The sequence below is a fragment of the Macaca mulatta genome, chromosome 1 (genome assembly GCF_049350105.2).
Source record: "Macaca mulatta isolate MMU2019108-1 chromosome 1, T2T-MMU8v2.0, whole genome shotgun sequence".
Classification (NCBI taxonomy): Eukaryota; Metazoa; Chordata; class Mammalia; order Primates; family Cercopithecidae; genus Macaca; species Macaca mulatta.
Window position 1 is genome coordinate 14,843,618 of NC_133406.1, and position 15,002 is coordinate 14,858,619.

Below are 15,002 nucleotides of genomic sequence, written 5' to 3' on the forward strand. Positions count from 1 at the left end.
GATAATTGAAGTTAGATGTTGACCATAGGTAAAGGAAAAGGAAAGAGAATAGAGAATTAAAGGGGCAAGTGGTGGTTAGACACCCGATACATACACCGCAATCTCTGCCAATAGATGTTATATATCTTTTTATACCCATCACGATGGTGGAGATCAGTAAGATTATTTCCCTTTTGCATATTGGACAGCTGAGGTTCTGAGAGTTAATATCCCAAGGGTACAAATCAGTGAGAGGCTAAGGCACAGTTTTACCTTGGTTCTGTTTGACTCCAGAGCATCAACGAGAATCGAGAATGTTCTCATTCCTCTCGTTGTCCCCTTTGAAAGCTGACCAAGGTCATGGTGCTGAACACCTCATTCAGAACTGCGTGTCACTAAAGAGGGACTTCAGGTTTGCAGAGGACAGAAACACATTTATAACATGGAAGAGACTGAGTATGTATGGGACTCTGCACTAGGATTTGCTGTTCTGGAAAGAGGGCGTTATGGACTGAGTGATTGTGTTCTTCCCAAATTCATGTGCTGAAGCCCTAACATCCAGTGTGGTTGTGTTTGGAGACAGGGCCTCTAAGAAAGTAGTTAAAATTAAAGAGTCTGGGTGCAGTGGCTCATGCGTGTAATCCCAGAGGTTTGGGAGGCTGAGATGGGTGGATCGCTCGAGCCCAGGAGTTCAAGACCACTATTGGCAACACGGCAAAACTCCATCTCTACAAAAAAAAAAAAATACAAAAAATTAGCTGCGCATGGTGGTGCTTGCCTATCGTCCCAGCTGCTTGGGAGGCTGAGGTGGGAGGATTGCCTGAGCCCAGAAAGTCAAGGCTGCAATGACAAGTGATTATGCCACTGCACGCTAGCCTGGGCATAGGAGTAAGACCCTGTTTCCAAAAACAAACAAACAAAAAACCAAAAAAGGTTAAATGAGGTCATAAGGATGGAATTCTAATCTGGTAGGATTAGTGTCCTTAGAAGAAGAGCCACCAGAGAGTTTGTTTTCTATCTCTCTCTCTCCATACACACATCAAGAGAAGAGGTCATGTGGGGACACAGAAGGCAGCCGTCTGCAAACCAAGAAGAGAGCCCTCCCCAGAAATTAAATTTGCCAGCCCCTTGATTTCAGATTTCCAGCCTCCAGCATTGTGAGTAAAAAAATGCCCTTTTTAAAAGCTATCCAGTCTATGATATGTTGTTATGGCAGTGCTAGCTAATACAAGGGGGTTACAGTAGAGAGTGTACTGTGCTTGAGAAGGTGTAAAGCTGGACTAAGAGCCACCACTCTGCAGAATGTGTATGACATGCTACAGATGGCAGAGTATTTATTTTGATAACCTATTAGGAGAAGAAATAACTTTATTGGATTAGAAATATTATATGCTATCTTATATTTGTTTGCCTCATGTGAATTGCTTGAATCTTTGTTGTAAAGTTATTTCTGGAGGCAGTGTGTAGAGTTGGGAGAAAACATGGCAGTTGTGAAGTTGTGTTTAAAAACAAAACTAGTGTTTTGCACTGGGAAATTATTCTTCTTATTAGGATAAAGAATTAGGAGGTGAACAAAAGTTGCTTTTTGGGGATGGAATGGAGTGGTGGAGGCTTCTTTGAGATGCATCTGATCTACTCTGAAGCAGTCTGAGAGCTGGTAAGAGTCAGGTCTTGATCCAGCTCAGTTTTCCCACCCATCATCACCATCTCAGTAATCAGATATCTAAATCGGCATTTCTACCTCACTTCCATTTCCTTAGAGGTCCCTGAATAACTCTCAAAGGGCTGAATAACTTCATGCAGTGGATTTAAGACAGTCCTGGAATGTACTCAGCTTAAGGTGAATCATGACTCTTGAGAAACTGACAGGGTATGGGTAAGCCTTAAATAATACTGTTTGTGCCTTGGGGGAAGAGTCAATGCCTCCCCTTGGGAGGAAGCAGAGCACTGTGTTTTAATACTTGGTCTGAAAACATCTGAACTTGAGGGCATCAGTTTTAATCTATATGCACTGCTAGTTATGGCCTGTGCAGTCTCCTGGAATTTCACCATTTTCTGTGGCCTGGGCACATGATGCCTCCATAGACACAGCCGGTACTCACAGTTGGTAAACCTGGTGATGTTTTGGTGCTGCTAATGACCTGCACACAAAACCCAGACAAATATGCATACTCCTCTTTGCTGGTGTTTTTCCTCATCGATTGTTAGCATCTCCAGATTCTTTGGCTTCTATGTGTACTGAAATTTGGCTGTTGGAACGCAAAGGATGAACCACAGTTTTATAGGAGGGCAGGTTATAGATAGGACAGTACCTCCAGGCAAAGACACTGCCCACTGCTACAGCCTGAGGGCTCTTGAGGAAGAGGGGCATGCTGGAGCCTTCTCCTGTGGAGTTGCCGGCCCACAAGACTCACCATGGCAGTGCTGGACGGCTATGGGGGGATGGGGGCATCTCTGATCCTCTAGTCAGAAGAGGTGTGGGTTTTGGTGGATGAAGTGTTAGATGAAAATGAGCAGAACAGAGCAAAATTAAAACACCGTTCTCTCAAACATACCTCCAGTTCTCAGCAGAGTCATTGTACATCAACAAGGCAGGACTAAACTTGCTTGGTCAAGGACCAAGGTGGGGTTGGTCTTAAGGTATTAAACATGACCTCTCAGGCTTAATCTCCTACCCAAGGATAGACATTCTGAACCAACAATGGGTGACATGTCTCAGCTCATTCCTGGGCATCGAGGCTTTAACACAGAAACACGGAGACTGGGACCAGCCCCAGGCAAAGCTTGGAAGTTGCACAGCCTCTCTTTGGCATCCTTCTGTACCTCTTTTTATGCCATCTCATCATCTGGGGTTCCGTCTCGTGGAGCAAGTTGTACTCGTGTAGCTAGTCTTTCCATCCCCTGCTCAAATGCTAAAATCTACTCTCAGAAAGAGCACCTGTTTGCATGCACACATATGCTCACATACATGCACATGCTCGATTCCTTATTGTTCCTGGTCTCAATTCCTCAAAGCTCTGCTCTCTGACTATAGCTAATGAAGGGTTTTAATCAGATAAACCAATCTCTGCTAACGAGTAAGCAACTTAATAGACTCTTAGAATGTTCCTGCTGAAAGAGACAATGGAAGATCTATTATAATCCTCTTTCTTTGTAGCAGGAGAAGCCCAGGCTGCAAAAGGCCAGGTGGCATGTCCAATATATTAATTAGCTAATGGAGGAGCAGAAAATGACACTTGAATGTCCCCACACCTCATCCAGTGTTCTTCCCTCCAGTCCCTTCTCCTGAGCTACACGATGTCTTAACCAATGGAAATGTATTATGCGCCAAAAAGGCTTTTAAGAATTAAATCTCTTCTTGGCTGTCCCAATAGGGCTGTTCTGAACCCTTTCCCACCTCTTCAAGTCTTTAAGCCCCATCCATCATTTGCGGCAAACAATGACACTTCCTACATTACAAAGAAGATCAAAGTCACCAGCACGGCTCCCTTAGCTTCCCCTCTCTGCGTCTTCATGATTCTCTGTGTCTTTGCCCATTAAGCTTTCTCTGCTCTTTTTCAAAGACGATCATTCCCTTTCTCTGTCTTGTGCTTCCTCCCCTGGTATGCTGCTTCCTCTAGGCCACTGGTGCATTAATTTTTGCATCAATTATCTTTCTCTCCGGGCAACCTCAGACCTGCCCTGGAATCAGCCTGGCTCTCTCAAAAGTTATCTCCCTCCCTCTTAAGACAGCATAGCTTCTCAAACCTCCCTCACTGTCAAACACTTCAACCAAGTAATGCCCCCGCCCACCCTTGCAATCTGGCTTGCAGACCAGCACCCACTTAAAACTGTTTCCACAAAATCACCCTCTCTTGGCTGGATCTGACACATCACTCTCTCTCTTTCTTCTCGATTTTCTTCCGGTGGTCTCCATGCCACAGTACTATCTGAGTCCTCTGGTCTGGACGGTCAAACTTCTCTCCCGACTCCCTTATCTCCTAAATGTTCACGGTCACCAGGATTCTGTCTTTGCCCATTTATTTCCATATCACCTGATTGGTTCCTCAGGCTTCAACGCCTCTTTCTGCCACCTCCCTGCCTGCTACACATCTGTGTTTGCAGGCATTGGCCTCAAACTCAACTTTTCTAAATGTGACTCCCCCATTTCTCCCTCCCAGATGTGTTTCCCCTCCTATCTTCACTGTTACTGCTAATGGCATCTCTATTCCCACAATTGTTCAGGCATAATCTTCAAAGCCGTATTTCATGGCTCTTTTCAGCCTTCCTACTTCACACTCTCACCACGGCCTGTTGATTCCTCCTCTATCCTGTCCTCGTCCTTGCCATCAGATGGTACAGTGGTTAGGATGTGGGCATACCATGTGGCAGTTCTCTCAAAGAGTGAGTTACCTGATTACCCTGCAATCCTATTCCTCACTGCACAGTGGGAATTACGTTAGGAGCCACTGCAGAGGCATGTCGTGAGGACTGAATCCGGCAACCCAGGTTAAGGGCTCACGGTGAGGAGGAAGCAAATGTTACTACTGCGGTTATTACCATGAACTCATGGGTGGACTGCTGCTGTCACTCCCCAACATGTCTCCTTGTTGCCACTGGACACTTTCCAGCAGGGTTTTAAAAATTTTTCGCTATACCTTCAATATGACACGCACATGCGAGCATGTACACATGAGCACACACACACGCCCCTGAAATGAAAGCATCTTGGATCCACTCTGACTCTTATTACATTTGATAGACAGTGGCAGTTTTTATTCTATTCTAATTCCTTTAATAAGAAATACTTATTGCAACTGATGGAAGAGATTTCATAACCCAGTTTGAACACCACTACTGCCCATGACCGTCTCTTTTCTCAGTCTCAGATGGTGTTTTCTTCTCTTCTCTGGCTCCCCCTGTTTCAATCTTCTCTTCCGAGTCCAGCGTTCAGGATGCCTCAGCGTCTGCCCATGGTCTAGCTTAACCTCCCCTCCTCCTGCTTCTTCTGATCACTACGCTCTGGCCCAGTGGACTGCCTGCTGGTCTCCCAGCGCCACCCTCTCCTGGCTCTGTGCCTTTGTCTGTGGCTCCCTCTGTCAGGAAATGCTGTATTCTCCCCTCCCACCTCTGACAGCCCAGGGCAGAGGCAACCTCCTCTACCATGCCATCCTGACTGTGCTCCCAGCAAAAGCAGTTCCAATAAATGTTTAACCGTCACCTGGAGTGTGGTGACAAGATGAATTCTGAGGCCACATCCAGGCTCAGTAGGAAAGAGTATCCTGTCAGATTAGGTCATTTTTGCAAAGAAGGGGGTAATGATGGCAAGCAAGAGTGCTGTGTAGGGGCCATCTGCATCCCAGCCAGAACTGAGTTCGCCCTCAGCTGAAATGCAGCATTTGCTTTATACTTCTTCCACAGAATCAAACACATTACATTTCAGTGTGCATTCTTTATTGGTGTGCCTTTCTGACATTCCTCACTCGTTTGGAAGCTCTATTGGATCAAAGATTATGTTTCACTCCTCCTAGAGTCCTTACAAACATCTGGTTCATTCTCTTGGATATATTAGGTAAAATATTTGATCACGACATGAATGACTTTTGCCACTGGAGTTTCAGATCTAGGGCTAGCCAACCAGGGAAATATTTTGGGTTGAGGGAAACTCTTTGGCAGTATACTTCTCAAGAATCCTCTTGGACTGGGCCAGCATCCTGGGTCTTCATATACTATTAATTGAGCATTCCAGGATGACCATCTTATCCTGTCAATAGGAATAAGGTAGTCAGACCTACTCTGGGGGCAGCTGAAACCACCCAACACTCCCAAAGCAGAGGCACTAAGAATATGACACACAGCTATGGGGCCCGTGAGCCCCCAAGGGGGTCCCAACCACTGAGTTATATTAGTTATATTACAGTGGGAGGTTTTTTTTTTTTTTTTTTTTTTTGAGATGGAGTCTCTCTATGTCACCAGGCTGGAATGCAGTGGCATGATCTCGGCTCACTGCAACCTCCGCCTCCCCGTTCAAGTGATTCTCCTGCCTCAGCCTCCCAAGTAGCTGGGACTGCAGGTGTGCACCACCACGTCCAGCTAATTTTTGTATTTTTAGTAGTGACAGGGTTTCACCATGTTGGCTAGGATGGTCTTGCTCTCTTGACCTCGTGATCCACCTGCCTGGGCCTTCCCAAACTGCTGGAATTACATACAATGGGAGCTTTAGGGAGCATTTACTGAACATCTACAAAGTGCCATGAGCTGATATAATTCTCTTTCCTACTCAAATGAAAAGGAGTTGTGCAAAGGTTTTGCAACATTTGCAGCCAGGTAGATACAGATTTGAAGCCTGGGATCCCTGTTTTCTAATTACAGGACCTTCTGTGAATGATTTTTCTGAGCCTCAGTTTCCTTATCTATAAAGCTGGATAACAATACTTAGCCTTGCTTAGGGAAAAAATAGAGATAATGGAACAATCTCTCCTAGCATAGCACCTGCAATATAGTAGACATTCATTAGCAAAAACTATTATTTGAGTATTAAGAGCAACATACCATCACCCTTCCTTTCCTAGGACGGAACTGATTCCTGGAGAGCTTTATTCATTAGCCAGAAATCACTTACCTAGTGAGAGAGCTGGGTAGACCCAGTCCATCTAATTCCAAAGCCCTCACCCTTTCCACAGCACTACTTGCTGCAGGCCTCTTGGGGGAATTCACTGTACTGTTCTCAATGATTAATTCCTATTGAATGAAATTTCAATGAACATGAATGAGCTGATTGTGAGTAGAGATGATCCTAGTAAACACTAGTCTATTAGAGATGTGCTACTGATCAATGCTCCGCTTCTGAAAGGAAAGCCAAGCAAAGGATCTGTGAAAACAAGGTATGTTTTTAGACATGACAGATGCCATCAATGTCGCCAGAACATACTTTTCAAGCCTTAACCCCTATCTGAGGCCCAGCCCCACTCTCCTCATGCTTCTGGGCTGAGCCCAAGTATCCATGTTCTCTCTGCCTGAAACTGCCTCTCCTCCCCTCTGTACCAACAAGCTTTCTCATATCCCCCCAGCCTCAGTTGTGATGCCTCAGAAGGCCTCCTCCTCAGGAAGGCCCCCTCCTTAGAATGGCTCCTTCTTAGAAAGGCCTGTTCCTCAGCAATATCTCCTCAGAAAGGCCTCTTCCTCAGGAAGGCTCACTTCTTAGATGGCCTCCTCCTCAAAAAGGCCTATTTCTTAGAATGGCCTCTTCCTCAGAGACCTTTCTGAGGAGGCCACCCCAGGAAGGCCTTCTCCTTAGAAGCCCTCCTCAGAAAACCTCCTCTCCTCAGGAATATCTTCTCCTCAGAAAGGCCTCTTCTTAGAAAGTCCTCCTTCTCAGAAAGGTCTCCCCCTCAGAAAGGCCCCCTCAGAAAGGCTTCCTCTGTAGAAACCCTCCTCCTCATGAAGGCCTCCTCCTCAGGAACGCCCCCTCAGATTGCTCAACTCTCAGTGTCCCTGTGACACCTTGCTTTTAGTTCAATATCAGAACTTACTACTTTGTATTTGATAATTTATCTATCTATCTGCATGTCTCTTCCCCTCTAGACTAAAATGTCGTGAAGAGAATGAAGCTAGAATTGTTCCTTTTTGCATTTCCAGGGCCTTGCTACATTGTCACAGGACACAGAGTAGGGTTGGATGAAGTGTTTGTTGAGTAAATGAAGTCATCTTGCCCATCTTCCTGTGTTTGAGTTTAACCAAGCTTTGCCTTTTCTATTTTGGTTTTATATGTACCACATGCTGGTGCCTTCTTGCCTCCCCTTAGATGACACACTCTGCGAGCTAATAAATATTCCTCGCTGGCTGCATTCCCTGCCTGTAGCCTGTCTGCCATCCATACAGAAACACCCACAGCATGGGGACCACCTTGCCCTGTGCATTCAAGTTAAAACAAAATGATTCAACACTTCCAAAACCGGCACATAAGATGCAAATGGTTTCCAAAAAATAGACCAAAAGCCAAACTGAAGAAAAACACCAAGGAAAAAAACCAGGCAGAGAGAAAAAGCTATATGTGAGCCAGGCATACCAAGGGCAGGTTTTATCAGGCCCCGATGGGCAGACTTTTTTATGGGATACTTGTAGGTATCCCGTGCAAAACGCAACTGGGGGCTTGCTAGGCATTTTCAGCTACCTCTACCTTATTGCATTTCCTCACAGCCTGCTGAAGTAGGTTGTTCCTTCTCTTTTACATTTGAGGAAACTGAGGCTGTTTTCATGATTTACACAAATCCAACTGGAAAAGGGGAAGAGCCCAGTCTCGATCCTCAATCTGACCATTTCTTAGTTCACTATACATTTCCATTATCCACAGGCATTTATGAGGAAATGCTAGTTCCAAAGCCAAGTCCATGACGAGGCAGTTGCTGGTGTTAGTATGCACAGGAGACTCTTTTGGCAGCAGCCCTAAGGGTTTGTTTCTTTTTTTGGGGGGGTGGGGTGGTTAATAGGAGATAATTCTCATTTTCATTCCCTGAAGGCAACCTCCAGGCTTGGCCATAGGGAAGTACCTGTGCCTCGCATGCCACTCACTGCCTCCTGCAGCACCTCTGAGGCCACAGTACCCAGTTCAGGTAGCTCCGCCATCCATGTCCTGCCCCACTTCCAGTGCTGTTCAAACCTGTCCTGCCCAAGGAGGGCTGGGAGTGTCCCAGGGAGACCCCCTGCTGCTGGAGAGCGGGACCGATCTGCCCTACTAGCAGGTAGGAGTGGGGCAACTTCCCATGAGGACCCTATGCGTGAGCAGACACTCACTCCCTGCTTCCCTCAGAGAAATAAATAGCCAACCCTTCCCTCCCTAATACATGTGGCCACGTGTATGCCACACATACATGTGGCAATGTCTGGGAGAAGGCTTAGAAATACACACACCCCTGGAAGAGGTAGCACTTGCACTAAACTCAGGGGTAGATGGCTGATATCAAGTCATTCCTGAGGTTGGGATGGAGGAGAGAATAAGACAGCCACAAGAAGGAAAAAAAACCAACCTCCTAAAGATAGAAAATGATGAGAACTAGGTAAGTAGTTGCAGTTCAGTGCAAACTGATGTTCTGAAAAAAATGCATAAGCTTTGGATCAGACAGCCCAGGATTCCATTCCTGCTTCACCACCTACCAACTGTGGGTCTAGGACACATGAACCCACCTTGCTGGGCCTCAAAGTGCCCCTCTGTAGGATGGGGGTCATAGTACTAGGGCAGCTGCAGGCAGGCCTGTGTGGATAGTTGAGCTTGGAACATACAATTACCAAGCCAGCCTCTGTCTTGTCCTCGCTGCTTCTGAGCTTTATTGTAATAAATGAGAAATCATGAGTGGGAAGCAGGGTCCACAGAAGCCTAGAGAAGTCCAGGCTTCCCGGGAACAGCAGAAGTCAGGCTGTGTCCCAGCCCATGGCTGCCCCTCACTCACCGCTTGATGCTCATGGGCTCTGTTAGCTCAGCACAAGCAAAGGCCTAGAGGGCAGCTCCTGGGACCTAGGGGATGGTCGGCCTGCCTCACCTGGCCAAGGTGGCTTGCTCCTGGGAGAGGGAGTTAGTCATTCCACCTCTGCCTCCTGGGAGGAGGAGTTAAGAACTGGGACTGGTCCCTCTGCCCCCTTCTCCATTGGAAAGCCAGGCCCCTTAGGCCAGCAGAAGCCGCTGTGTCTGAGGAAGCTTTCCTTGGTGGGCTGCTGCTTCCCCTGCCCTCTGGCTCACATTTCCTGGGTGAGAGCAGTTCCAGGCAGAAAGGACAACACGGGGAGGAGGAGGACACCTGCTGGGGCCCTCTCACAGCCCATCTGAGCCCTCTCCAGGGCCAGGAAAAGAGCCTGTTGACAGCCTGGTGCTGGCTCTTCCCTCACCTGTGCGCCCCGCCCATTCCCAAAGAGCAGGGCAGTCACTTGGCTGGCGGCCGGAAAGGCTTCGGAACAGGCAGGAGAGACGTGTCCTTAGCTCGCTGCAGCCCTCTCCCACCTCTACCAGCCACGGGCAGCACCTTTGGTCGGCCTGGGGGTGCGGCACAGAGCTCCACACCCAGGCAACTCAAGTGTGTGTGCGGTGAGGGGACACTGGGAGCGGCTGGACGACCCCCTCCTGCCGAACAGACAAGAGCCCCAGGACAAACTGGGATGGAGGTGAGGGTGCAGCTGCTGCCAGATGCGCTGGGTGCTGCCCAGGAAGGAGAGGGTTGGGGAGCCGGGTGCTCGCTCGCCGCAGCAGCTCACTCCTGCTCGCCAGGGAGCTCAGGGCAGCCCCCGAAGCTGCTAGGTCCCCCCACGCAGACGGCGGCGCTCTGCACTGCGGAGCCGCGTCCTTGGGGAGCAGCACCCCCAGCCCCGGCGCCCCGCAGTCAGGCAGCTCCCCCTCAGGGTGGCAGCATCCCCCGGCTAGGGTGCAGGGACCCCCGGGGCGCGGCGGCCGCGCATTACCTTCCACTTTGGTGAGGGTCAGGACCGGACTGTTGCAGGCGCTGAGCGGGGCCACCCGGGCCGAGTGCTTCTTCATGATGAGCTGGCCGCCTGCAGGAGCGCTGCCGCCGATCGCCTACATCCTGGGGCCGGCTGGAGCGCGCCTCTCCCGGGCCCGTGGCCGACGCGGCCCTCCGCCGCCGGGGAGCACCAGCGGTTCGCCCCTCTCAGTCCCGGCCTCCCCGGCTGCCCGCCGGGCTCCGGTCGCCGCGTTGCTCACTGCGGCGGCCACCCTGCAGCGCACATCCTCCCCGGCCACGCAGCCACTCCACACACACGCGCGCACAGCCTCCTACTTGGAGGTTGCTGCAAACTCCAACGTCACGTACAAGTGCACTCCCTGCTCCCACCCCGCAGCTCACCTGCTCCGCCCTCCTCCCCGGGACGCCCAGCCCCGCAGCCCTCATCCCTCTCTTCCTCCCAGCCAGGTCCTGACTGCAGCCTCTGTCCACCACCTCCCTGAGGAGCCCTTTAAAAGGACCAGCGCCTGCGGAGGGGAGACCCTGAGAACTTAAGCCTCAGTGTTGCACAAGTTTAAAAAGGGAAGTGCTTGACTTTGGATTGAGAGTTGACTCTTCACTGTGCGAAGTCCTGAATTATTTCACAGGGATAGTTGGAAAAAAGCAAAGCTTCCTAAGGCTGGCATTCACTTCTTGAGTCTAGAGGCACATTATCTTGTCCGGCCCCGTGGACAGCTCTTTTTCTGCAGGGTGGAGCAGGGGGTGGTTCAAACACCACAGAAGCAAAACAGCCACAAGAAAACAAATGCTTGAAGTGATTTCTGCTCCCACCCCACTGTCTCAGTCTGGAGATCCAAACTCACCTGGGTAGCAGGAAAGCTCCTTTTCTGCCCAGGTCCCAGGTTCTTGCTTCAGCTGCAGGTCTGACATTTGCCTCTGCAGGCACCGGCTTCACTGCTGTCACTCAGACACAGCTGTAAGCTACTGGTCGATGATGCTCGTTAAAAAGCTATGATATATACCTATTGCATCACTTGCCAGCACAATCCCTGAGTGACCACTGAGTCCAGAGGGGCATTTATCCCATGACAGTGCATCATCAGAGGTGCCCTGCCATCATCCCTGCATGTAGGACACACAGGGCTCACGCAGCCCCAGAACTCCCAGGGCCTTGTGCTCATCTCCGTTACACATGCCCAAACATCCGTCTGGGTCGCAGCCTCAAGGATCAGTTGAGATTCAAGGTGGGTTTTCTTGTTATTGTTGGTTAGGTCTTTGCCTAGAATTTCAGAACCTTCAATACTATCCGGTTTCCTGTCTCAAAGTTAAAATTTCATTGTATTATGTCATTCAAGTCCCCGCAAGGGTAGCTCTGTGGAGTGGTACAGGAGAGAGGGAAATTCAAGCATTAGGGTTTCCTAGCTCAGCACCTACCAGTTGTTTCTGGTGACATCCACCTGCACCCCCCAGCTCTCTGGCAGAAGTGGCTCCTAGGAGTTGCTCTTGTGGCATTCTTGTTATTACTTGCCCTCTTGAACAGCTGTAATGAATGGAATGGCTCTGATCTCCAAAAGGTCAGGGCTTCTCAGAGTTGCTTCTCCATCACTACAGCCAAGGAAAAGGTATTCAGGGTCCCTGCAGAGCCCTCTAGTGGTACCCCTCCACATCATATGCCTCTTACAGGAAACGTTCCAAGACTCCTAGTGATGACACTACAATAAGCCAATAAGCCATTTCCTTCTTTGGAAAATTTAAACTCAAATAAGCTTACAGCAAAAGAATTATATATTGTATATTAAAGAGGATCTTTTTACTGCAAAATAATACTTCTATGTGTTCCATCAAGTTCAACAATAACATTTATTATATATAGTAACTAAACATATATCACATAATAATTGGACACATTTTTGAGCACACTTTATGTATTATTTATGTTAACTGTTTTACATAAATAATTTCATATCCTACTCTCAAAAGCTCTGTAAGATTGTTGTTACCTCGTTTCATAGATGGGGAAACTGAGGCTGAGAGGATAATGTCACAGGTCACAGAATGAGTAACTGGTCAAGCAGGGATTTAAATCCAAGTGTGAACTATTCAAAAGCCTGAACTTATAACCCTCCCAGTGGGTCCCTCCCACAACACATGGGAATTCAAGATGACATCTGGTGGGGACACTGCCAAACCATATCATTCTACCCCTGGACCCTCCCAAATCTCATATTCTCATATTTCAAAACCAATCTTGTCTTCCCATCTATCCCTCAAAGTCTTAACTCATTTCAGCATTAAGTCAAAAGTCCACAGTCCAAAGCCTCATCTGAGACAAGGAAAGTCCCTTCCACCTATGAGCTTGTAAAATCAAAAGCAAATTAGTTACTTCCTCAATACAACAGGGGTACAGGCATTGGGTAAATACAGCTGTTCAAAATGGGAGAAATTGGCCAGAATGAAGTGGCCCCATGCAAGTCCAAAATCTAGCAGGGCAGTTGAATCTTAAAGCTTTGAAATGCTCTCCTTTGACTCCATGTCTCACATCTGGGTCATGCCAATGTAAGAGGGGGGTTCCCATGTTCTTGGGCAGCTCTGCCCCTGTGGCTTTGCAGGGTACAGCCTCCCTCTCAGCTGCTTTCACGGGCTGGCATTGAGTGTCTGTGACTTTTCCAGGCACACAATGCAAGCTGTCTGTGGATCTACCATTCTGGGGTCTGGAGGACAGTGACCCTCTTCTCACAGCTCCACTAGGCAGTGTCCTAGTAGGGACTCTGTATGTGGGCCCTGACCCCACATTTCACTTCTGCACTGACCTAGTAGAGGTTCTCCATGAGGGTCCCACCCCTGCAGCAAACTTCTGTCTGGGCATCCAGGTGTTTTCATAGATTCTTTGAAATCTAGGTAAAGGTTCCCAAACCCCAATCTTTGACTTTTCTGCACTTGCAGGCTCAGCACCACATGCAAATTACCAAGGCTTGGGGTTTACACCTCCTGAAGCAACAGCCCAAGTTCTATGTTGACACCTTTCAGCCACTGCTGGAGCAGCTTGGATGCAGGGCACGAAGTCCCTAGGCTGTACACAGAATGGGGACCCTGGGCCTGGCCCCAGAAACCATCTTTTCCTCCTAGGCTTCCAGGCCTGTGATGGAAGGGGCTGTGGTGCAGACCTCTGTCATGTCCTGGAGACATTTCCCCCATTGTCTTGGTGATTAACGTTCAGGTTCTTGTTACATATGCAAATTTCTGCAGCTGGCCTGAATTTCTCCTTGGAAAATGGGATTTTCCTTTCTATTGCATTGAGGCTGCAAATTTTCTATTGCATCAGACTGCAAATTTTCCAAACTTTTATGATCTGCTTCCCTTATAAAACTGAATGCCTTTAACAGCACCCAAGTCACCTCTTGAATGCTTTGCTGCTTAGAAATTTCTTCTCCCAGATACCCTAAATCATCTCTTTCAAGTTCAGTTTCACAGATCTCTAGGGCAGAGGCAAAATGCCAAGAATCACCTTTGCTCCAGTTCCCAACAGGTTCCTAATCTCGATCTGAGACCACCTCAGCTTGGACTTCATTGTCCATATCACTATCAGCATTTTGGGCAAAGCTATTCAACAAGTCTCTAGGAAGTTCCAAACTTTCCCACATTTTCTTATCTTCTTCTGAGCCCTCCAAACTGTCCCAACCTCTGCCTATTACCCAGTTTCAAAGTCACTTCCACATTCTCAGGTATCTTTTCAGCAATGCCTCACTCTACTGGTACCAATTTACTATATTAGCCCGTTTTCATGCTGCTGATAAAGACATACTCAAGGCTGGGAAGAAAAAGAGGTTTAATGGACTTATATTTCCATGTAGCTGGGGAGGCCTCACAATCTTGCTGGAAGGCAAGGAGGAGCAAGTCACATCTTACGTGGATGGCAGCAGGCAAAGAGAGAGCTTGTGTAGGGAAACCCGCCCTTATAGAACCATCATTTCTCATGAGACTTATTCGCTATCATGAGAACAGCATGGGAAAGACCTGCCCCCATGATTCAATTACCTACCAGTAGGTCCTTCCCACAACACATGGGCATTCAAGATGAGATTTGGGTGGGGAGACAGCCAAACCATATCACAAGTGCTCAAAAAATACTTGTCTGTTTTTAAAATATCTACTTTCTGTTTAACGCAATGCTGTGTATAAAGTCAAATAGCTAACAAATACTGTTAAAGACCACTAAATCCTTTTTTTCACATGCAGCTTATCCCAGGAGTTTTTTATACTTGGGAGGTCATCACCTTATCATGTCTGTTAACTTCTGCTTACCGAAGAGGAGTTACTAATTGCCATCTTAACTTCTTTCCTTTAATTTTAAGCACTCTATGCTGTTTCTATTTTTCATTTTCCATTCTCAACCCCATCAGTCCTATATGCTCTGTCTGCTCTGTTGTGTTTCAACAGCTGCCCCTGTTCTACCCTGCTACCCCTCAAAAAACCAAACTTTCCATACTCCTTTTCAAATCAGGAGGTTTCTGTCTGCTTGACCATATGAGTACGAATATTCCTTAAGTGAACACTTCTTTTTGGGAGTGGGATGTGGTGGGAATGCCTATGTAAAAACTC

At 47.9% G+C, this 15,002-nt stretch overlaps 2 protein-coding genes across 3 annotated transcripts in view; one reads left to right on the forward strand and one right to left on the reverse strand.

The window, feature by feature from the left end:
• Positions 1 to 10,760, reverse strand: part of SLC35F3 (solute carrier family 35 member F3) — a 108,159-nt gene extending 97,399 nt beyond the window's left edge. Inside the window, exon 1 of the mRNA XM_001111982.5 lies at positions 10,405 to 10,760. Coding sequence (XP_001111982.2) covers positions 10,405 to 10,480 — 76 coding nt within the window. The 5' untranslated portion in view covers positions 10,481 to 10,760. The remainder of the gene's footprint in view (positions 1 to 10,404) is intronic.
• LOC114678869 (uncharacterized) overlaps positions 10,479 to 15,002 on the forward strand; it is a 40,358-nt gene continuing 35,834 nt past the window's right edge. For both annotated transcript variants that reach the window (XM_077986285.1, XM_077986294.1), the window contains exon 1: positions 10,479 to 11,647. In XM_077986285.1, the coding sequence (XP_077842411.1) occupies positions 10,479 to 10,958 (480 nt within the window). In that variant the 3' untranslated portion in view covers positions 10,959 to 11,647. The remainder of the gene's footprint in view (positions 11,648 to 15,002) is intronic.